The 24,868-nt window shown below is 36.5% G+C and overlaps 1 protein-coding gene across 3 annotated transcripts in view; it reads left to right on the forward strand.

Annotated features, from left to right (window-relative positions):
* Window positions 1–24,868, forward strand: part of KALRN (kalirin RhoGEF kinase) — a 543,871-nt gene that overhangs the window by 298,757 nt on the left and 220,246 nt on the right. For all 3 annotated transcript variants that reach the window (XM_088146453.1, XM_088146450.1, XM_088146449.1), the window contains exons 7-9: window positions 3,408–3,599; window positions 11,513–11,644; window positions 13,390–13,620. In XM_088146453.1, coding sequence (XP_088002579.1) covers window positions 3,408–3,599; window positions 11,513–11,644; window positions 13,390–13,620 — 555 coding nt within the window. The remainder of the gene's footprint in view (window positions 1–3,407; window positions 3,600–11,512; window positions 11,645–13,389; window positions 13,621–24,868) is intronic.

Raw genomic sequence — 24,868 nt, forward strand, 5'->3', positions numbered from 1 at the left:
GGATGGTTCAAGAAGAGAGGGATTTTATGCACAGGGCTCTTCACAGCTATTTATAATCATTCCAAGATAGCAGAAACATAAATTGGGCTGTTTTGAATGTTTAACACTTGAGTTACGGCGGATCGTCACTGGCTGTGTATTGATTAGTGTTTCCCCACATGTACATGCAAATGTAAATGCCCTCCAGGGGCCAAATAGCCATGAGATATTTCCAAGAAAGAGGAGCTGAAAGCCAGTGCAATCATCACAAGCTTTATGAAAGGTAAATGCAGGGGTAAACACGCAAGGCTCCCTGGGATGGGCACCAGGTATGTATGCAATGTTCTGCCATGACATGTCAATGCCAGGGGGTGGGTTTCTAAAACTTTTATAACCAACACACTGAGCATTCATTAAATATGGGTGCAAAACAGACTATCCATTAAAAACTAACTAGAAACTAACTTATCAGCCTGTGAAATACCTTCCTTGTGAACTCCTCAGTGTCTCAGGCCATGCTATGCATCTTCTGTTTGTTATACGAAAGGTCCATGCAGTGGTTAAATATGGCGCTAGCTTGGTCCAGGGTATACAATTAGTAATATCTAGCTTTACACAGCATATGTATTAGTAATGGCTATGGCTGAACCTACAGGTTCTTAAACAGTTTGCCAATTACCTTTCTTTCCCTGTAACAAAACAGAGAAAGAGGAAGCTGTTGAAGGAAAATGTCATTAAGTACAACTCTCTAAATATTTCTGTACACTCATTCTCTGAACATTTTCCCCCTGCATGCTCCTTTTCCATCAGCTTTACCTTGGAAATATATGTTGGGTCCTGCTATTAACTGCATTGTCTCCACTTTTGAAATAAGACCTCGGTGCATGCTGTGGAAGGCACCTTCCCCCACCCCAACAACTAATATTAACACATTTGATTGTCAAAGCACAATAATTGTTACAAATAAATAATGCCTCTATCTTTCTGCCTTGTTGAATATTGAAACTTATATATTCTTCTTTTCTAAAGTAGATAATCTTCATTGCTGCAAATATGTTTGAAAACATGGGAATGTGTTACTTTTGATAGTGGCATGGAAAAATAAGAAAAAAGAGGAAAATAATTTATCATACTGCCTCATTTGGATTCTGACTTGCACTACATTTTTTCAAAACATTTGCTGTTCCAGTTTTGAATTTTCAGATAGCTCTGCTCTGCTAGGTGGCTGCCCCTAGGCAACCCTGGCTGATCAAATTTCCTAAAAGAAGGCAGCAACAAACCACTTGTGTATTATCCCAAGATTTTTTTTTTTATCCTCCCATACAAATTACTGATATGTACCAGACAAAAGTGCAGTAATGAAATAGTTTTTTTTAAAACAAAAATTCTGATGCAATCACATCTTTGCATAACCTGCATTGGTGAACAGTCAGTTGTTTCCACATTGTTCTATCTGTTGCATTCTTATCACAATCTGGCATGTGGATTATGGTTGTTGGAATAGGTCTTCTGAATTAAAATGTCAGCTGAACTCCTAGGAACCTATTAGCAATGTCCCTGTTAATAAAATAGCTGTGGTGTGAAATTTAATTTCAATGGCTCTTAAGAATTTAAAGTCAATAAATATTATATAGCAATGCGAAGACTAAGAATTTCAGTGTTATACCGAAAAAAAGTTCCTTTCTATTACCATTGTACAGTATTACATCTATAGATGAATATGTTATTAAAAAGGAAAACTGGCTTTAAAATATATTTGGTGATTTCATTAATCTAATTAGTTGCCTAAACCAAGTTCCATTTTCCTCTTTAAACACAAATCACACTGATTGCCAGTGTATATTTAAATAGCTTGCTCCACATGCTGCTTATTCTAATTGAAGCTATTCATAACTGCATTACAGAAACTGGTTTATGCTTTGATATAACCCTTTGGAAGGGCAAGTCATGACTTCAGAAAAGTGTGAAAGCTGCTTTCAAACATGGCTGTATCAGCCTACCCATCATGTAAATTCTCATGTCCATATATTCTTGTCTTAACTCCTTCATGTGATTTCATAAAATTTTACAATGTTCCACTTTAGCCTATAGTCTGAATAGAGGAGATATGTTATTAAAGAAGTAATTTCAGATATCCTGTAATTCTTTGAGTGGCCCTGGGTTTTTCATAACCCCTTTTGCCCTCAGGAGTGGGCAAGTGCTTCAGACAAATAATAGTCGGATCAGCATTCAGTTTACATCCATGTTAATACTGCTGTCTTTCTAGCATTGGGAAAATTAGCTTCTCTTCATAGAAATAATTGGCTTTATTCTGATAAGGGGTTCTGCATATTCTGTCTCTGTAGCAGGACAAATCTTTACTATAAATCAGGAAAAACAGAGAATAAGTTCAGTTAGAGTATCTTACCTTCATTGTACAGAAAACCTTTTTTGCACATGTAGGAAATCATTAACAGTTTGTATTATGTATGTATAAAGACTGAAATCTGTTGGTAGGACCTTTAAGAAAATAGTATTTTGGTGTCTGTGTCTATAAACCTCAGAAAATGAACTGCATAATGAGAAGAATCATGTTGCTAGACTGTACTACATTATGCTATAGGTAGACTATTTAAATACTTCAACATGTAAATCATATGAGAAATCAGAAATGTTCCAGCCAATCTTTCTTGACCAGGTTTATTTTCAGATGCAGAAAATACTGCACATTCAGCATCCTTCTCCAGCCTTGGTGCCCCCAAGCATGTGGAGTTCAGCTCCCCAAATTCTCAGCAATAATACAGAATACAGAATACTTTAATGGCCAAGTATAAAATATATACAAGGAATTTGTCTTCGGTGACGAACAGCCAGATCAACAGTGCGTTTGGATAGCAACAGAAAAATAATAAACAATAACACTACACAGTAAAATAACTTTTTCAAAGGGAGAAGCCACTGTCCAGCACATATCGAGTCATGTAGTATTTAACAGAGCAATGGCACAAGGGAAAAAACTATTCCGATATCTAGATGTTTTAATATATGGTGCTCTGTAGTGCCGTCCTGAAGGAAGAAGTTGGAACAGTTTATATCCAGGATGGGTAATCATGCTGCACAAGGAATTCTGGGAGATGAAATCTACACATACGGACCATGCCCAGGCTGTGGAAGGCTAACATAGGGAGTGTATTCAGACACTGAATCTTTTATCTGCAAATCTAATACATATCACATCTAGCAATACGAACTTTGCCATATGATTTTGTTGGCTATTCAGCTTGACTTTGAGATTCTTTTCAGCACTACTTTGATTGCAATTGATCTTGTTACCCTCCCCAACAGTCTCCTTAAAATATGTTAAAAGATCTAAAAGTTTAAAACATATTTTAAACCCTATCACATTGTAAAGTGTCATTTCAGTTCTCACGTTTGATTTTTCTCTTCAGAATGCCTATGTGAACATAAATCGCATCATGTCAGTTGCATCCAGGCTTTCGGAAGCTGGCCATTATGCATCTCAACAAATTAAACAGATCTCCACCCAGCTAGATCAAGAGTGGAAGAGTTTTGCTGCGGCACTGGATGAGCGTAGCACTATACTAGCCATGTCTGCTGTGTTTCACCAGAAGGCTGAACAGGTACATAATTTTTAATGGGTCAGATGCATTTCTGCCTTGCATATGGCTTTGGTCTAGTTTAGATCATTATCTATATAATAAATACAATTGGTGTACTCCTTGCATTTTCAACTGTTTTAAGAAGTATGATTTGGCTATTGCTTTGTGGTTTAAGATTGGGTTCCTTTCCCCCCCACCCAAACTTTCTCCAGCCCAGTACACTCCTTCTAGTGGCTTAGACTAGATAGAGTGATGTGAAAGTGGGGTGTTAAAAGAAAAGCTCATGGTCACGCAGAAGAATACTGCTTAATACACGCCTAACTTGCTTAGTAAGTTTCTGCTGGTTTTTTAAAAAATTCTGTTGTAGAAAAGTTAAAATTCATGCAGGATTAATTTAAAAACCATGTTTCAATAAATGTTGTGCTGTGCTTTGTTTTGTAGACAGGTAAAGCAATGGTGTGAGTTTAGTTACTACATTCAACACCTAAGTATTGGTAATGCTTGCAAAGATGAGTATATGCAACGTCTATTACTACACCATTGGTTTGGTTGGTTTGTGTGTGTAATCTTTGCATGCTCTTTTGTCTTAATGATATTGGACTTCTGTGCTTAGCACAACATGTACATCTATCTGATAGAAACTCTAACTAACTGGCCTTCTGGTTGCTATTTCAGTTATTGCAATTGCAATTTTTAAAAAATGAATTCAAACATATTTTTTAAATCATTCTTTTGTTCATTTTTTTTTCCTGCCAGTTTGTGGCAGTAGAAATCAGCATGGATTGCCTTCCTATCTTCCTATCTATTGCCTGCAAAGAGATGCCAGTAAAATAGGTTTTCTTTATCCCATAGATTAGTGCCTAAGATAAACGAAGAAGAAGGGTACAACAGAGCTCCAATCCTAAATATTTAGGTAACATCTTTTTCTGTGGTACTCTCCAGGCCCTCTGTCATTCCTGCTGTACTCTCCAGAGCTTTTTCAAGTATTGGAAAAGATGAAGCACTTCTTGGGTTCATCAGTGTTCATGTCTGAACGGAGCACATCTTAGCATAACTTGTATATCTAAGGAAACCCATAGATCTATACTTTTATGCTCTTTTTTAACCAATACATTTACTAGAGAGCCAGATGTTCAGATGATATTTGATATATAGTTTTATCTGATTAGGCCACAAATTCTGTCCCTCCTTTTTTTGCTTCATGTTTGTAGCAATTATGTTAATGCCAATCTTTGAAAAGTTTGATGCTCTTTTACTTTTGTCATTTTCTGGCACTCTCTTTTGTGACGTTTTGGCCCCTTCTCGTCTACTCAGATGAGTTTTTACAACTAGGATTCAGTTCTGTGGCCAGGTTGGACATAATATTTATTTCATGAAATCCCACAGCTTTGGACTGAATTCTTGAACTGCTTTATCTGAGTGTAATTGAAGTGAACTAAATCTAGTTAATTATTGTCATCTTATATGAGTTCATACTTAAAATGCTTGTATGACTGTTTTATATAAATAAGTATCATGAACAGTCTTCCCCTTTTATGTACAAAAAGTTCACTTTGATATAAATGAATCTTGTATTATTGTTAACAAGGAGGAAATAACTGATGGATCTTAAATCTGATTCCAAAGGATATTTTTTCCTGTTAACTTGTAATACTCTGTAATCCTATGCAAACTTTTGGGAGGGGATGGGGGCTAACATCACTGAAACCAATAGGATATCTTACCAATTAATTATGTATTGGAACAAGTTATTATTATTATTTATTATTTATTGGATTTCTCTCCCGGTACGTAAAGCACTAATTTCTTTTTAAAAAACTGAAAATCTCTAGTTAACTTGTGGCCATTGAAATTCAGCCTCAACAGGAAAGTTCACTGAATTTCTGGGAAGTGTTCAGCATTAGACTCTGATATGGCTCTTTGCCCTTTATAGCCTCCCATTGAAAAGCCACTTTGAAGTACTTTAGATATTAGCACACTTATAGCGTTCATGAGAGAACACAGACAGAAATGTAGGTAGGATACCTTTTCCTGCATTTCTCTCAGGCCATGGAACACACTTCTTCTGGGTTTGCATTTGACTCCTTCTCTCTCAGCATTTAGAAAATCTATAAAATGATTTCTTTCACCAAGCGTCTGAATTGTTAAATGACTATGTAAATAATTAATCTTAAATAAATCTATACATAGATATAAATGCAACTCCGACACATTCACCTCCTAGGAATCCATTTGAATTTATGTAGATGGACACCATAGTATTCAAGATATATACTCATTTCCATAAATATTTACCTAATTCCACATTTTGATAAAAAAAAAAAAGACCAAATATGTGGATTTTTTTCTTCTGGAAGGGAACAGCAATCCTGAGAACAAATGAACCTACAGTGTTTTATGCTGAGTCAGCTGATTCATCTACCTCAATGTTTTTTGTCTGGACTTTTCAGGAGCACTCTATTAACTCAGACTGAGGGCTCTTTTTAGTCTTCCCACCTAAGATTCTTTTTTGGATAAGTTTGGAGAACTGAACCTGTTATCTTTCTACAAACAAGGTACTTCTAAACTACAAACTTTCCTATCTAGAAGCATTTGGGAACTTACTAAGTGCATCTTCTAAAAGAAGATTAGTTCACCTATTGCTCAATCATTTCTATCACTTGGCTTTCTTCCTGGGATCAAAAGGGTCATTTTTTTTTCTTTTTTCTTTACCTTTGCAAACTTAGTCACATACACAATAGCAACAATAGCATAAACCTGGAGATCTGGAATAATTGGGAATAGGAAGAATGACACCTTTGGACTGTTCAACCAAAATATATCTGAAATTGCCTTTTTAATCCTATGAAGTTATAATACCACTAAGGATATCCAGGTGAAAGACTTCAGGCTTCCTCTCTCTCCTTTTCTTTCCCTTCAGCATTTCCTCATGAATTAGATTGTAATATCTTTGCAGACAGAAATTTATATCTCATATGAGGATACAGATGCTAGATGAGTAGTGATTGCTGCTGATTTAAATTGCTAGAAGTCATCTCCATAAGAAAGGCATGAGAGATCATAGTACAAGCCAGTGTTGTTCATCCAGCTGTTGGGATGTAACTTCACCCCCAGACTGTTCCTGCTTTTGATTGATGTCTGTTGTCATGTATATGTGTCAATTTAATTGTATCACTGAATGCTTTAACTCTGCTGGGAAAGATTGAAGGCAAAAGGAGGAGAGGACGGCAGAGGATGAGATGGTTAGATAGCATCACTGAAGCAATGAGCATGAAACTGAGCAAACTCAGGGAGGCAGTGAAGGACAGGAAGGCCTGGCGCAATATGGTTCATGGGGTCACGAAGAGTCAGACACGACTTAACGACTGAACAACAAAATACCTTTATCTACTCCTCTGTTAGGAAAGGTAATAGATAATCAAATAAATGCACAGTGCTGATTGATTGATTGATTGATTGATTATGTGCTATCAAGTAATTGTCAACTCCTAGCAATCACATAGATTTTCTCCATGAACAATTATAGTGGTATGTGGGAAAGACCTTGAGAGACTGGGCCAAGAGAACAGTTAGATAAGAGACACCATAGCCTGCAATTGGATAGTGGGTGGGGCAAGAGGCTCAGAAGAGACCCTCCCTAGTTTCTCAGGTTGTAAAGGAAACTGGGTGAGGGGGAGAATTGTACTTTCAGACTTGCAAGATTAGGGCTTCTGGTGGGGACAATGGCAGCTTAGTCACCTCTCCATGAGAAAGGAGACAGCACCACATCTGGATTGGTGGCTAGCATCAAGCACTGGCTGCCCAACTTGCTCCAGATCAAGGAGGAAGCAAGAAATCAACCCATTCGGTTTCCAGGATGGCCATTCCTCATAAACTAATTGCAGAAATGGAAACTTCTGCAAACAGCTTGAGAGCGAACGGCTGGGAGGTGGGGGATCCATGTTCATTCAAAGATGTGGTGCAGCCTAAATATGGACACTAGAGCTGGATGAACCCCATTTCTAACCCACTTTGGAATATAATTTTTTTAACATAAGAGAGACTTTCCTTTGCAACAGATAAGTAATTCTCTTGGTGTTTTTTTCATTATTTCTGGGACTATAACTTTAAAAGAAGAATTAAAGTTTTACTGTAATTTGAACAACTCACAAGAAGGTAGAAGATAAGGACAATACAAAAAAGATGTAAAGGTTACTTATGGTGAAAGGGGAAGATTTATTTGTTATAAGTTTAATTTTACAAAACTCCATCTGTATTAATAGGATTTGATTTTTTTATGGGAAGACTTTTTGTTTTCCTGTGATATACCTGTTAATTGGCTGGATTTCCAAAACAAAAGAAGACAGTAATTTGAGCTTTTTGTGTATTACCTGTTGGTGCGTGCCTGCAATTACAGCTTGAAAGGCACCAGAGGGCATCCACTGTCTGCTTACTTTCACTTATACAATACCTATGGTTGTTTGCTTTGGGGAGAAGAAAAAAAATGGCTAGAAGAGGCCCTTTGGAGCAGCTGTTAGAAGATAAAATGATTTCTTTAAATTTACTCCAATCAATGTTTGATGAATTAGGAGTTAAATTCAAGTCTCTTGAAAAGAAGATAGAGGAAAGATTGGATAAGATGGTTAATTTTGAAATGGAGATAGAGACTTGAATGTGGAATTTGGAGTTCAAAAAAATGCTGGATTAGGAAGGTGGTATGAACAAAGATGTTGTGGATCTGAAAATGGATTTTAAAATGCCAAAGGATAAGAGTGATATGCAAAAGAATGCCAGAATGGATTTATAAATGAAACCAACTGATGTCACCATGATCAAAGGGGACATACAAATAATGGAGAAGAGTAACTTGGAAAGACTTTTTCTTGGATTTGCAAAAGGAATGTGTTGTATTGGTGAGGCTGTTCCTGGGAAAAGACAAAGAGAAACTACTGGGGCTGTTTCTGGGAGAAGACAAGGAGAGAATGATGGGAGAATGACCAATTTGTGGGACAATATTTGAAAGCATTAAAGATTAATCTTTTTAGAAGTAAATAGAAGGTTTACAAAGTGAACTTATTTGTTTATGGTTAATATATATGTTGAGGCTTTTGATAGTTATTAACGGGATCTTTTTCTGACTAGGATTGAATGACAAGGTTTTAAAGATCTGTAAATAAAGGGGGAGAGATTTCATTTGCTTTTTTTTTTTAGAGAAAATAATAAGTTGGATTATGAAATGGATTTATTTTTGACTAAGTTTAACATATATTTGTTATTAAATTTATGGAATTTTTGTTCTTATATATAACTTTAATTTTTTTATATGTACAAAGGTGGAAAGATATGACATTACATACAATGGAAAAATGGATAGTGAAATTGATGCCTTTGATTTGAGAAAAGATATTGTATAATTTTAATGTTAATTGGAAACTTTTTTTGGACTTTCTGTAGGAAACAGGAAAAAATGAAATTATTTTGTATAGATTTGGCTATTAGAAATAATATGGGTTTATAGTAATAATGAAAGTTAAGTTGTAAACAGAGCAAGAGATTGATGTACACTGTTACCTATATCTGTTGTGAGGAGGGTCAGAAGTCAATTCTTTTTCTTTCTTTCTTTTTGTTTTTTTGCACTTTTGACCTTGGTCATTCTTTTTTCTAATTTTTCTTTCTTTTTCTTATTTTCTTCCTTTAATATTAGTTTTTGTTAGTTTTTACTGTTTCTATTTTAAAATTTAATAAAGTTATTTTTTTAAAAAAAATAGCATACAGACTTGCAAGATTGATGTTAACCTCGTGGGGTAAACTCGATAGGAATTACAACCAGATGAGCTAATTCTACTTTATTGTAAAGCTACACTGACAGAATCTTGCAAGTCTGAAAGTACAGTTCTCCCCCCCCCCCCCCCGCCATCTCCTATACAGCCTGAGAAACTGGGAAGGGTCTCTTCTGAGCTTCTTGCCCTGCCCACTATCCTGACTATGCTGACTCTTAACTTGGCAGCATCTCTTTGTCCACTCTCCCAAGGTCTTTCCCACATACCATTCCAACAATGCTCCTAGTTCATTCTAATTATCTAATTCATTTAGAATGTGCTAATATGTTAAATGAGAGAGGACTTTGTTCCTGAGTAAGGGGTTAGACAATTTCATTTTCTTTTTAATCTCATTATTCTATGATTATCCTGTTAGACATTGCAGCTTGCAATAAGTTGTTTTGGGATCAGAATATTTGAGATAATAAACTCCAGGGAGTCTAGCATTTCAGGAGCCAGATACAGGTGAAACACCTTGAGAGCAGATTAGAAAGTTAGTATTACAGTTTTTTATGTTTCTCAGATGTTGGAGCTGTTAGCTGTTCTTTTTATTGTTATACAGTTAAGTTTCTTAAGCAGAGTAGAATGAGCAGTAGATAATTTAAGACTGAAAAATATGGGAAGATTAGTAAGAAGTGTGAGGTTGTGAAGAGGTGTATCAGTGCGTCATGTTCCATTTGAAATAAAATAATTATTGATCAAGACATTTTTGTATATAGAGAAGGCAAGGTCAGAATAAATGTGACCAAAGTGTGCATATCTCATGGATGTAGGACTTTGAAGCCAACTCAAGTGATTTCTTATTGCTGATCTGTGATCTTAGAAACTACTATGCAATACAGATTATGGATCTTCTATCTAACACTTTCCTCAAACCCCATTTGTTTTAAAACAATTCTTCTAGCTTGATAATATATAAAATGGCTGTGCTTGGTTGTTAGTTTTGGATTCTAGTGGATGAACATCCCCAACCTGGTGAATTAAGATGCATCAGGGAGCTTATATGGACTTGTCAGAACAGGCCAGCATCCATTTTTGGAGGGCAAAAACATACAGTATATCACCTTTTAGAATTCCTCACTCGTTGTCAGAGTGACCTCTGGGGACATTTTTTCTGCTCCACTTCTTAAGACACTTTCTGTTTTGGATAATGCACTAAATTTGTTGCAGGCTAACCCCAACATTTCATTGGCTACTTTGCAGCGGCAGGAATACCCCCTCAAATGAGCCAGTCGTTGCCAGTAGTCCTTTAATGTCTTTTAGAGCTACCTTTATTATGAAAGCTATAATAGCACAATGGTTATAAAATTTGTAAAAGTTGCTGGTTTGAAACCTGACAGAAATTTTGTTTAAATCACTATTTTTTCTTTCCCTGAGCTTCCTGTTTTTCTCTGGGCTTTTATTTTTTTGTAAATCCAACAGTGCAGAATTTCATCATTTTTCCAGTAACCTGAGGCAGTAGAGTTTCACCTCTAACTCCCAAACAGTCCAAAGATTATTTGGGCTGCCTGGAAGCTGAGGATAAACCATTCTACCTTGAGTGTCTACAGTAGAAAGTAGAAGTTCAAAGAAAGAAAAATAGTAATTTGTTTTAAAAATTTGTGTGTGTGTGTGTGTGTGTGTGTGTGAGAGAGAGAGAGAGAGAGAGAGAGAGAGAGAGAGATCCTCTTTTGGCTGCCTTATGCATTAATAATAAATTCTCCTGACCCAACTGCAATTTCCTAAATTCCTCATAATTTTTACTCCTATTTTTGTTTTGTCCTAACAAAAAGGTTTTTTTAAAGGCAGCAAGAAAAATACAGTTTTTTATTTGCTCCTTTTTGGGGGGTGGGGTGGGGGAAACAGTCCTTGCCATGCTATTTTTACAGGTGATTTTGAAACTTTGAAAGTTGTCCAAAACTATTTGCAGGACTAGAATTTACTGAAAAACTTAAGCCCAGAGCCTTCTTAGATATACCAAATGAGTTATGGAGTGGTGTGTATTCTGGACTAGATTTCAGCTAGAAAATGTACTCTGTGTCATTCTATTTTTGCTGGTTGTGCTGTGTAGTGCTACTTCTGTTATTATTACATATGTTATTGTTGATAGCTGTTAATTTTTTGTAATCAAGTAAACTCTTCTTGGAATTCTTTCAGTTTCTGTCTGGTGTAGATGCCTGGTGCAAAATGTGCAGTGAAGGAGGTCTCCCATCAGAAATGCAAAACCTGGAATTGGCCATCCATCATCATCAGTCACTTTATGAACAGGTCACTCAGGCTTACACTGAGGTGAGGGATTCTAGATGAGTCTTTAATAATCACTAGGCGATTTCACAATGTAATTAACAGAGAAGGTTGGATATGCAAAAGGAGTACAGAGGGTTATGAGCTACATAATTTATAGGACGTGTTCATCTGGTTTTTCATTCTGTGCTGATATGCTTAAATAGCCCAGCTAATGGATCTTCTGTAATTTTTCTCTAGTACTATATATAGTTTCTTATTCAGTCAAGAGATGATGTAATCCTATGCTTGTGTGTTTAGATGTAATCCCATTGTCTTATTCCAGAAATGTGCATATAGGATTGTAGCCTGAGCTACAGGCTACCATGGACCTTACTTAGGAGTATAAAATCATTTTTCAAGCTGTGTGATCCTAATAACAGTTACATATGGTGTAAAATTACTGTCATCAGGCAGACAGTTGATGCAATCCAAGCAATTAGCATCAAATAAATTACATTGGACATAGTCTTCAGAATTCTCTGATCCAACCCTATATGGCTTGGGACCATTTGCTCAGAAAAGGGAGGTTGGATATAGGATTATACATGTCCAATATAGGTGGATCCTTGAGGAGGGAGTGGACTACCATCCCTTTCAAGGTTGCTGGTGTCACCCATTCCCACAAAGAGGTGTTGACAATTTATTGCCTCAACTTCCCTGCTCCCTCTTTTGGTGCTTTAATAACCAGAAGGGACAGGGGTCAAGTCTACAAGTGGTAGAGCTATGGCCACAGAGAACCCTGTCTACTTCCCTGGGAGTCACAAACTCAAAAATCTCTCAGGTAATGTTTCAGAATGCTACTTCTGCCATCCACTGGATTCTGTCCACTTGGCTTCCAATTTGAAACAAATGAAAATGACATTATCATTGAAATAATCAGCCAGATGATCACAACACACATGACTGGTTCTTCCAGACCCTTTATTCCAAGATATTTTATGTGGATTTTTTTTTATCAGAGGAAAGAAAGAAAGAAAGAAAGAAAGAAAGAAAGAAAGAAAGAAAGAAAGAAAGAAAGAAAGAAAGAAAGAAAGAAAGAAAGAAAGAAAGAAAGGCTAACAAAAGAATTTCCTGTGCCTTGCTTCATTTCTAATTTTTGCTGGTTAACTAGTTCTTGCTGATTAATGAAATATGGATTCCTCTGAGACAGCCATTTAATGGATGTAGTATTATGGTGATACTAATGATTGATAATGAGAAGCAATGGATCACATAGCAGAAGACAATGAACTGCTAGAGAGTCAGGATGAGTTTCACCTTTCACTGTAAGGCAAAATATTATCAGAACAAAATTTTCTTTTGAGATTCCTCCTGGTACATAATGATCATATAAACTAAAGAACACTACATTCTTCCATATGACATTTTCACCATGACTACATTTTTTACAAGTATATTTTATTTATTAAAATGTTTTTGGTCTGCCTAATGTCTTAAGGATCTCAGGCCAGATATACTGCAGTGAAATAAAAATAATTTACTTTATTTAAAGAATAATGGCTGTAGAACAATGATAGAGAAGGCACAATTTTTTTTACTAGGAACAATAGAGCTGGTTTCCTGAGATGAAAGTGCATTTGCAAATCTTATATCAAATCTCTTTCAGAGATTACAATTCTAACCAAATTTACAGAAGCAACAAACAAAATCCTTCTAAATTATATTTGACTTTTAACAAATGAGGTATAAACAGAATTATCTGGCCAGTTTTTAACAGCTTGACAGAAATTTCCTCCTGTATCTTACAGGTAAGCCAGGATGGAAAGGCTTTGCTGGATGTCCTGCAACGTCCCTTGAGTCCTGGTAACTCAGAATCCCTCACCGCTACAGCAAATTATTCCAAGGCTGTTCACCAAGTTTTGGATGTGGTCCATGAAGTCTTACATCACCAGCGGCGCTTGGAGAGCATCTGGCAACACAGGAAGGTTCGGTTACATCAGCGGCTTCAACTTTGTGTTTTCCAGCAAGATGTTCAGCAGGTAACATAGTATCTCACTCTTGTGTGAACTAAGAATTAAGTATAGCCCTATCCTCCACAAATTGATGCCCACCCCATTATAAAGGACAACTCCTGTAGACCCCAGCTAGCATACTCAAAAGTAAAAAGGGAATTCTGGGAGTGGTAGTCCAATACAACTGGAGAAAACCAAGTCAAGGAAGACTGATGTAAGGTGGAGACTACCTGAAGCTATGAAGGCCAACATAAAAAATATAAAATAATTTGATAAACTCTGTCAGATGAATTTACACTAGTTATTAGTTAGCTTTAGGAAATAATTTTGGGGCTTATCTTTCTGAGCTACAGTCTGTGTGTGAAAAAGAAATGTAAGAGAAACATAAAATAAATTATATCTATATGGATTTATTTCCAACATTGCATATGATTATAAAAGTCATGTAGAAAGTGATTTGGAAATTACTGTTTACTTTTTCCCAGCATATGAGAACTCCAGGCACAGCTGTTGAAATTAATAGATCCAAGATTTTGTAGATCCAAAATTAGCCAGAGAAATTATAGTGTAGTCACTGGGCCTGACTTATTAAACCAAGTATCTTTTTGCTCAAGTATGGAATGTCTAAATCCAATCCATAAGCTTCTGAGTTGGTGCAATAATGAATATTATAAATATGTACTTCTGTGGAGGAAAATAACAATCTATGTGTTATGACATCTTCATGCAATTTTTGTATTCATGTGAAACATCACAATATATCTGAAGCACATTAGTCAATGATGTCATTTGCACAATGCCATAATGATGCCCATTTTATTATTTTGATGGCATCATGGCTTGTTATATGGATGCCACTAATTATAAACCATGGTAATTGATGTGCAAACATTTCCTGTAAGGAAATATAGCGAACCCAGATATGGAGTCAGGGAAAGCATCTGCCCATGTAGAGAAATATATGGAGCTTCAGCTAGGGCCAGCCATCGATTAAACATTAATTTACATCTTTATTGTTTATTGATTGTAATCGGTATAGTATTTGGAAGGTTTATAGAATTTGATAATGTCATTTCAAAGTGATGCTGCATTTCACTTTATTTATTTATTGGATTTATATACTGCTAGTTCTAATTAATTGAGTCATGGTGGTTTACTTATTATAATTAATTAATTTTTATTAACATCACACAGACATCTAAATATAATTCAATAGTATCTATTGGAAGTTTATTTTCATAGAAGCCAAACATAGTAGAACTTTGGAAGAAAGAATTTGAAAAGGTCTGTTCTATTCCACTCCTGCTGAGTTCATTAGATCTCACAACCAATATTGAGTCAACTAATTCAGCTCACTCTGCTTCAGCACAATAGCCAATCCAGTCAATACTGTCTGGATGTTAGAAAAATTAATACTTCCTGTGAATTAGACCTGTATCAAGTTTTTCCTACTGCAAACTTGATATTGTATTACCCACCAGAGCAGCTTTGCACATGGATGGTTTTAAGATTGGACCATTCAAAGTGTTCCATCTGAATTTTGTCTCAAATTTGCAAATTTCAAATTTCTGGCAGTCTTGCCTAAGTAGATTCAAGATATATGAAACTGCCAAACAGGATAGAATGCTACTGTTGGTTTCCTATTTTATTTTTAATTTTGGTCTTAGGTAACCTACAACCTCAGTTTCACTGTATCTTCTGATCTACAAGACTGCAGTATAGAAATACTACTTACAGAAATACTATTACTCTATTTTATAGGATTACTGTTTAAAGGTTATGATAACATAATGTTTCTGAACTGTTTTGAGCACTTGAAAGCTTAGTATATCATACTATTATAATAGATTACACATTGTTCCCATTATGGCAGTTTTTTTAAAAATATCACTGCTGCTTTATAACTCCTTCCCCATCCCTAACTGTCCTCTCTTCACTTACTATTAACAAGTAGATGTTCACATGTGGGACTACATATGCTAAGCCAGTATTGATTCAACAAACCTGGCAAGTGTGTCATTAATCCTTTCTCAATGAAGGAAATATCCTTTGTTTCTCTGGAATACAGTGACAGATGTTTGTATTTTCAATTACTGTATTGATTCAGTTCTGAGACCTTCACACTAATCTTGTAATAAGATATTTGTGTCTTTGTAGACATAAATGTCAGAATGTATATAGTCCAATTCATATTGCTGCAGATTTCTGCCCCTGGCTTAACATCTATATCTACACACATGTCTACATTAGTGGCAGCTATAAGACCAAAAGAGTAAATCTACCATTAATTTTTCAGAAGTATGTGAGTTTTAATGCCTCCTCCCCACTCAACCTATACTCATGCAGGGTGCTGGATCAGTTCTGGTAAGATGCATATTAATTGCACCATTTTTTTCTGTGGCATAGCGTTCTTCCTCTTCTGTAGGTAGAGCAAGAAATAATCAAAGGAACCAGGCTTATTTAAATCTCCACTCATCATTTGAGTATATTTTAATAGCTTTGAGATGGCTCTTCTTTTTCCCAGCTGCTGTTTCAACTGGTTGGGTTATTAGAGAAATCAAGTCCAGCCAGTAATCTAGGAGAAGATGGCTAGGCTCATTATCTCCTCTCCCCTTCAGCTATTCCTCTCATCGCTTCCCTTCATTTCTGTAAATTTCCACTGTAATGTAAATTCTTTTCAAGAATGTAGGAAGAGTTTGCTCCCTTTCTAGTGGCAGTTTTTCCAGATTCACTCAAGCTGCCTTACTTTGCCCATTGCTAAAAAAAAAACTCCTATTATGTTCTAATCCTGTCTCATTCCTTTCCTGTCTTTGGAACATCCTATAGAGAGTCACCCTGTTCCAACTAACAGTCCAACTTGCCAAGTTTGATTTCTGTCTCATTTCAGTTGTGGTTCTGGACAAGACATTCACTGAGATGTCACTATCATGTGTTGTATGATATCTGGTTTGCAAGGGCACAGCATTGGTCATCTGTATTGTGCTGGACTTGTCTATATCATTTGATATCTTAAAGTTCCTGGGCACCAGTGATGTAGTTCTCTCTTGGTTTTTTTTTTTTTTTAAGCAATGGTTCTTTTTATCTTTTTATGAGTCATCATCACAGGCATTTCCACTTACAGCTGTCATTCATGAGCCCAATATTATACTCTCTCCCTTTCTCTTTTTTCCCTGGGTCAGTTGATCCTTCTCTGGATTTTCACTATAGTGTCTATATTGATTATACTCCAGTGTTCCAGACTTACCCAGAGCTTGATTGTGGTGTTTGGAAATACATCCTTGAGCTGTCTAATTTCAGCACGGATGTCATTCTTGTCCTGGTCACCTTGCAGCTTGATTACTGCAACACATTCTACGTGGGGCTGCCCTTGAAGACCACCTGGAAGCTTTAACAGTGGCACAGATGGTGATGGACATTCCTCGATATCCCCATGTAACACCCCTGCTTTGTAAGCTGCACTGGTTGCCAGTTTGCTTCCAGGTGTAATTCAAGATGCTGGTCATTACCTATAAAGCCCTACATGGCATAGGGCCTGATTACTTGAGCGACCACTTATTCCCATAGTACCTGCCTGGTCGATTCCATTCAGCAGGGTTGGCATGCTCCAGGTTCCTTCAATAAAAATGCCGTCTTTTGAGACAGGTTTTTTGCAGATTTTCCCTGGGATCCAGATGGCCCCCACCCTGCTGGAGTTTGGATAGCCTCAAAGACTTGACTCTTTTCCCAGACCTTTGAAGGGAAAAGATTGAAGCCCAGTTCTGGCTACAGTGGGTCTGCTTTTTGTTGTTGCCTGGTTGTTGCCATCTTTTGTCCCTTGTTTTTACTATTGCATTGTTTTATTGTTTTTTCTGTTTTTTACTTGTGAACCACCCAGAGTCAATGGGAGTTGGGCAGTATGACAACAAATAATAATAATAATAATAATAATAATAATAATAATAATTATTATTATTATTATTATTATTATTATTATTTGAAGAAAGAGACAGAAGGGCTAATTCTGGCTGCCCAAGACGAAGCCTTAAGAATAAATGCATACAAAGCCAGAACTGAGAAGACAGCAACAGACAGCAAATGCCGCTTCTGCAAAGAAGCTGAAGAAATAGTAGACTACCTAGTCAGCTGCTGCAAGAAGATTGCACAGACTGACTGCAAACAATGGCATGACAAAGTAGCAACAATGGTGCATCGGAATATCTGCAAGGAATACCATTTGCCTGCAAGCAAGAACTGGTGGGACCACAAAAGTAATAGAAAATGAAGAAGCTAAAGTGCTCTGGGACTTTAGAATTCAAACAGATAAGCACCTGCTACATAATACCCCAGACTTAACAACTGCTGATAAGAAAGACAAAGAAGTCTGGATAGCAGACATTGCAATACCTGGAGACAGCAGAAGAGAAGAGAAAGAACTGGAGAAAATAATAAAATGCAAAGACCTGCAATTAGAAATAAAACGACTGTAGCAAAAGAAAGCAAAATTAGTATTAATAGTAACAGGCGCCTTGGGTGCAATCCCAAAACATCTGGAGCACCACTTGAAGACCATCGGCATTGACAAAATCACCATCAGTCAATTGCAAAAGGCAGCTTTACTTGGAACAGCTTACATCCTGTGACGATACCTTTAATACCATCAGACAACAACATCTGCCTATCCCAGGTCCTGGGGAAGGACTTGAAAGGTAGATAAAAATGCCAAATGCAGTCTAAACAACTGGCTAACTGTGTGACCAACAATAATATCCATACATTATTTCTGACTTAGCATGAACAAAATGAACAGATCTTGGTTTTTCATTTTGCCCATTCTTCTTCTCTTTCCTCCCACCTCCATCTGTCTCCAGGGCTGTTCAGAGACCCTTGTCTCAGTTGTGAGGGTCTGGGGGTTCTGGAAGATAGCAGGCAGCCTTTGTAACCATTTATAGTGGACCAGCTAAAGCTAGATATTGATTTTTGTGTTCCTTCTTGGCCAGGGGGAGAAAGCGCTGGTTGGCTCAACCATGGATCTCTTTGTTTTCAGGGTTGTAGTAGTGGGGACTCCCATGTGTCACTCTAAAGTAGTTTGTGACAGTTGGGGAAGTAAAACTGATCACTGCAGTAGCCTGAAATTATAATTCTTCTCTTCTTCCCAGAGCTGCTAATCAGAACAAATTGCTCTGCTTCACGCTTTAAAGCAGTTCTAATTAGACAGTAACAATCACCTTCTCTTTAAAAAATATCTGTGTATCAGGGTGTGTGGTGATGATCTTGTACATTTTAAAATAGATATTTGTAATGCTGATTTATTTCAATGTAAAATTGGAATACCTTCATTATGAGGGAAAATTATGTTTGGTATTTTTGGCTTACAGACTAAAGGCTGCAATAAATAAAGGCTATTTAGGAGACAACTGTGTAAAATTAGGTGTGGTACGAAGAAAGCAAACGGGGAGTATTATTTCATCTTTCTCTGTCTCATAATATGAGAATTTAGGATTCTTTATGAGCCTCAATCATGGGAGATTCAAGACTGATAAATAAAGTTCCTCCTTACTCAGTGTATAGTTTAATTATTAATGTTCATAATTTATATTCTGCTCAATCCAGAGACTCCAGACAACTCACATAAAATCATAAATATCATTTTAAAAATAATTTGAATCAGCAAACTTCATTAAAACTTAATTTAAAACAATACTGTGGTGGCCTCAGAAAAGACAAAAGCTTGGTGAAATAATAGCATGTGCACTATTCTCCTAATATCTAAAAAGAGTGGGGAGGGGCATCCAGACCTCGGAGGGGTTGACTATTCCAAAGTGATGGAGCCATCATGGAACAAGCCAACTTCCATCACCACCCCACCCTTTTGCTAATATCCCAAGGGAAGAGTCAAGTCCCTCTCAACTACTTACTACCTTACCTCTAACATTTGTTAAGGCAGAAATTCCTTGATTTTTCTAACTGCCTATGAGGCAGAGGAGAGGTGACTATTTTCCTGATAAAGGAGGAATGTACAGATGTTCTGAACATGGGATGATTTGCAAATCACTCTCTTCTTTTGCATGCTCTGAGGAGAATTTCAGAGAGGAGACCTGAAGCATGACTTCCCAAGCTGATCACTCAGGGTAGGCAGATGTTATTCAAGGAAGATGGTTTTGTAGATAACATGGACTGAAGCTATAGGGCTGTATAGGCCAAAATTGAATTTGAATTGTTTTGTGTGTGCCTGTGGTATGTATTTTTTAACAGGTGTCATAGAAAGGAATAGAAAAATAAAAAAATAAAAAAGTGAAATGCATGAAAAACTTCAAAAACAAAAAACAACGGAAATGTCAGATTTCTAAATCTACCTTAGAGAATAATAATAATAATTAATTATTGTCTCACATTACAATACACATTACACATATCATAAAATCTATGCCACAGAAAAACATATTGAGTCATTTTTGGGATTAGTAGATAAAATTGTCTTTTCAAAAATGGAAGTCACACATCTCTTGAATCTAGTCCTTAATATCAGGAATACTAGTACTTTTTGCAATTTCTCAAAATAATAAGCAACATCCCACATCCAATACAACCATATCTCCTCAAAAATAGCCAAACCCTAAAGTTTCAGGGTATAATTTAGCATAATATTAACATATTTAATACTAAAAAACCCCATTAATCTATTTATGTACATTAAAATATTCCAAAAGGATGCCAGTGATTCATAGGACCAAGTCATATGAGTCAATGACCCCTCAGATTTTTTACGTTGCCAACAGAGAAAATCTGACATCCATCCTTTCAATTACATTCTTTGGGGTGTCCAGTAAAGTCAAGATAAGTTATTTTGATGAATCAGTTTTAATTTGAATCTACTGAAGCAAATTTAACATTTTTAAGACCTGCAATGATTGATGTTCTGTTATTGGGGTATTCCAATTCTTTAATCCATGCATCATAAATGTCCTTAATGTTGACTTCAAAATTTTCTACTTCGAATTTTACTTGGAAACATGCTGGCAGCCAACACAGGGCCCACAATATAAAAGTTGCACTGCTGAAATGGCTATTGCCCTCCACAGTACAGCTGCTGTATTCTTTACAGATGAAGTTTCCAAGTAGTTTTCAGAGGCAGTCCCAGTTGAAATAACGAGGGCATGAGTGACTGTCATCAGGGCCTCCTGTTCAAAAAAGGACCAGAACTGGTACATCAGCCAAACCTGAGCAACCTTAACCCTAACCCTGGCCATGGGCTCAACCTACTGATTAAGTAGAAGCCATGAATCTAGGAAAAAACCCAAGTAATGGACCACTACCTTCTGGGGGAGTGTGGCCTTGTCCAAAGTTAATGTAATAGCTTCTGAACAATCACTAGTGTTGTCTTGCTAGGATTTCATTTAATCTTGTTTTGTTCATTCCAGTCTCTTCAGTTATTGGGTAAGAACTTCCACTGCATCTCCTGTCCAATTGAGGGTGGAGACATAACTCACTGTCATCATCACTTCAAACTGATGCATGATGTCAACCAGTGGTTTCATGTAGATATTAAACATCAGGGAAGGAACTGAATACTGTGACACTCCATAGAGCCACAGTGATGGCCAGTAACTTGATCACTCATCCCCCATTAGTACTGATTACAGTTGCCCATTAAAGTAGGACCAGAAAGACTGCAAAACAGTATTTCCAACTCCCAATCTTGCAGGTGTTCTAGAAAGATGCTGTCAGCCCTGTGAGACAGACCAAGTTAGGAAACAGACACCACAAGTATTCCCGGATGGCTACTTTATTATTATAAGGTATAATAATAGAATTTTGAAAACCTCTCTGCCCCATCTTATACAAAGCAAAATCAAGGTGGGGTTCTTTTGAGTTTCTTTTTCATGCTTTCGATTTTCCCAGGACTGAGTTGCCATTTCACCTCCCTAATGGCTCCTCCATACAAAGGACATCTCTACATTCCTTTACAGATACCATGGTCAATGGTACTAAATGCTACTGAGAAATTCATTAGAACTGGAAGTGTTGTACTCCCCTTATCCAAGGCCGAATGGAGTGACTAGTGCAGTTTCAATTTCATGCCCAGGTCTGAAACCCAACTGAAAGAGATCTAGATAATCTTCATCGTTCAGGAATCTTCGCAGTTGCAAACGTCCTACCTTCCCCAAGAAGGAAAGGGTTGAGATCAGGCTGTAGTTATCTATCACTGTCAGACTGAGAGATAACCTCCTCAAGAGGGAGTGGGATTCACAACTTTCTTCACGGCACACGGTACATCCCTCTCCTGCAAAGAAGCTTTAACTATCCTTCAAATCACATGCATCCTAGTCACCTAAAAGAGTCAGAGGAGGTGTGGATTCAGCTCACAAGTGGCAGAGCTCATGCTGCTCAGACCTGGTTTACTTCTTCAAAATCCACAAGCTCAAAAGAATGCCAGATCATCCCACCAATGTAGAGTCTAAATCACAGTAAATATGAGTTAAATTATAGAATCCAAACTTGGATGGCTTTAAAAGGGGGTGAGGATAAAGGGGTGAATAAATTCATAGAAGATAAGGCTATCAGTATCTACTCCTCATGACAGTCATATATTTTAGTACCAAAGGAAACATCCCTCTGAATATTAATTTTCATGGAAACCAGAAGGGAAGGTGATATTAAACATAAGCATTTGATTATCTACTCTGGGTCTTTGTTATGGCTCAACACAATCCTTTTTTCCTTAAGGTGGAAATACAGGAACAGTACATTTTTAAAAAGAGGGCTTTTATGGTTCTCTTATATACAATTAAGAGGAGGCTTAATTTAGACAAAAAGACAACTGGAATTGAATTATATAAGAGGGAATTTGAGACTGCATTATGTACAAATAATGAACATGTGATTGCTACAATGTATAAGCTTTTATTGAAATTTGTAATGGAAGAAGAACAGCTTAAAGAGTGTATGATAAAATGGGCCAAGAATTTTCGATATAATATACAGATGGACCAATGGGAGAAGATGTGGTTGAAAGGATTGAAGTTTACATTATGTTATAATTTAAAAGAGAACTTCTACAAAATGATGTACTGTTGGTATATGATACCAGAAAAATTATCTAGGATGTATAAAGGTACTTCAAATTTATGTTGGAAGTGTGGAAAACATGAAGGGTCATTTTATCATGCATGGTGGACTTGTAAAAAAGCCAAAAATGTCTGGGTCCAAATACATATAGAGATACAAAGAATTTTAAAGATTAACATACAGCTGAAACCAGAATTTTTCTTGTTGGGACTTATGGATAGTCAATTAGAAAAGACTCATGGAAGATTGTTTTTGTACACGGTACCTGCAGTGAGGCTATTATATGCACAAAGATGGAAAGATTCTGAAATACCCACAATGGAGGAACAGTTGATGAAGATGACAGAATGTGCAGAGATGGCTAAATTGACTTGCTTGATTACGATAATTCAATAAGTATATTTATTAGCGACTGGAAACCCTTTATGGATTTTTTGCTGAAAACGAAAAAAAAAATAAACTGTGATTTATGGGTTTCATGATTAGAAAGAGTAAAATATGGGAAGAAGGGAATTATGGTGTAACTTTAAAGAGGGAGGACAGATGATAAATTTATTTGGAACTGCTCTAAAAAAGATCAGAAGCCGCTTCTTTATACTTTCCTTTCTTTATCTATTTGCTATTTTTCTTTACTCTTTTTCTCTTTCTTAAATGTGTACTGCTTTTTGTGTAAATATCTTCAATAAAATTAATTTTAAAAAAAGAGGGCTTTTGTCACTCACCAAATGATTTTATCATATGTCCTCTTTCTTTAAAGGGAGGGAGGTCATCTTTACATAAAGCAACGTTGTAATTGGCTGACAGCGTAGTGGACAATAGCAGCTGCAGGACACTGTATTTACCTCCTGATTGGTGAGATGCGGGGAACAGGATGCTAGCTTGGAAAGTAGTCTCTAAAGTATAGGTCCTAGCTTGCATGGAATAGCAGGAGCATGCTTGTGGTCACACTGGACTGTGGTTGTGCCAGAAATAAACATTACTACTCTTCTCAGTATCAGGGAACATTGCAGGTGGGATAGGTACAACTAAGCCTCGTAATCTAGCCTACACTTTTCTTCTTTTCCTAGCGTATTATTTGAAAGTCTTGATTGAGTAAAACCATGATCGTCAGTAGAGATAGAGAGCTGTGTGCCCATCTACTGATGATCATGGTTTATAGTAGATTGAAATATAAGGAATAAAGAATGAATTAATGGAAGAAATAAAAGAAAAAAGAGTAGATACGTTAAGTGAAAACTAAGTTGAACTATGAATGAAGATACACTAATGTGGTGGAGTGAAGTTAATTAATGTATGCAGAGAGGGAAGATGTAGGTTTAATTATAAGCAAGGGGGCTACAGGGTATGTCAGAAAGTATTGATTGGTGTCATCCAGCCAATAGGATGGTGATAGTTACATGTTATAAGCCAATGAATGGTGATTATATAAGAACTAAAGGTGAGATTTATGAAAAAAATGTTAAGCATGCTGAATTAATGTGATACAGAGAAAAAAGTTACTTTGTTAGATGACATGGATGGATAAGCAGGAACAGTATGGAAAGATATGGTGAATGGTGTTGATGTAAAATAGATTTAATTAGATTTTCTTTTGTCCCTTGCTTTTAATTTATTTTGCCCACCTCTCACTCATTTTCTGTGGTTTGTATAATATTGCTTATCCCCAAAGGGAATAACATTATGGTATTAATATATGTAGTAAAAGTAGGGTTCTGCTAGATTATTTTTTTTCAAGGAGGAGGAGGAGGAGGAGGAGGTTGGAGAAGGAATTGTTTTTCATGTGGAAAAAATATGTGAATTATCTGAACATTTGGGGTTAGCATCTTGGCCAGTGGGCGGAAAGCCACTCTGGTAGTCTGTAATCTCAGCACAAAGTAGAGCATAAGAATATCAGTACAGATGTAGTGTGACAAATTTGTTGAACACAGAGTTCTGTATCTTTGGATGATTGCACCAACTGGCCCATAGTCATATCTTAAAACAGCATAGGAATTATAAAGCAACCACTTTCTCTACAAAAAGAAAAACTTTTAATAGAATCCTTTCAACTCTTTCATTGTAGGGGAAGCAATAGGACATAATTATATGTTGATGCAGACAACACTCTTTCTTTATTGCTGTGCAGGAAAATACATTGATTCTGTTATTTTTAGCTTTTCAGTCCACCTAAGATTTGAATGCATTTCTCTTTATAATAATCATTTCAGTTTTTAAATATCTAATTCTTCAT

Source organism: Python bivittatus, unplaced genomic scaffold (genome assembly GCF_059951505.1).
Source record: "Python bivittatus isolate LINGU-HERP-01145 unplaced genomic scaffold, Pbiv_v1 ctg000480_np1212, whole genome shotgun sequence".
Taxonomy (NCBI): domain Eukaryota; kingdom Metazoa; phylum Chordata; class Lepidosauria; order Squamata; family Pythonidae; genus Python; species Python bivittatus.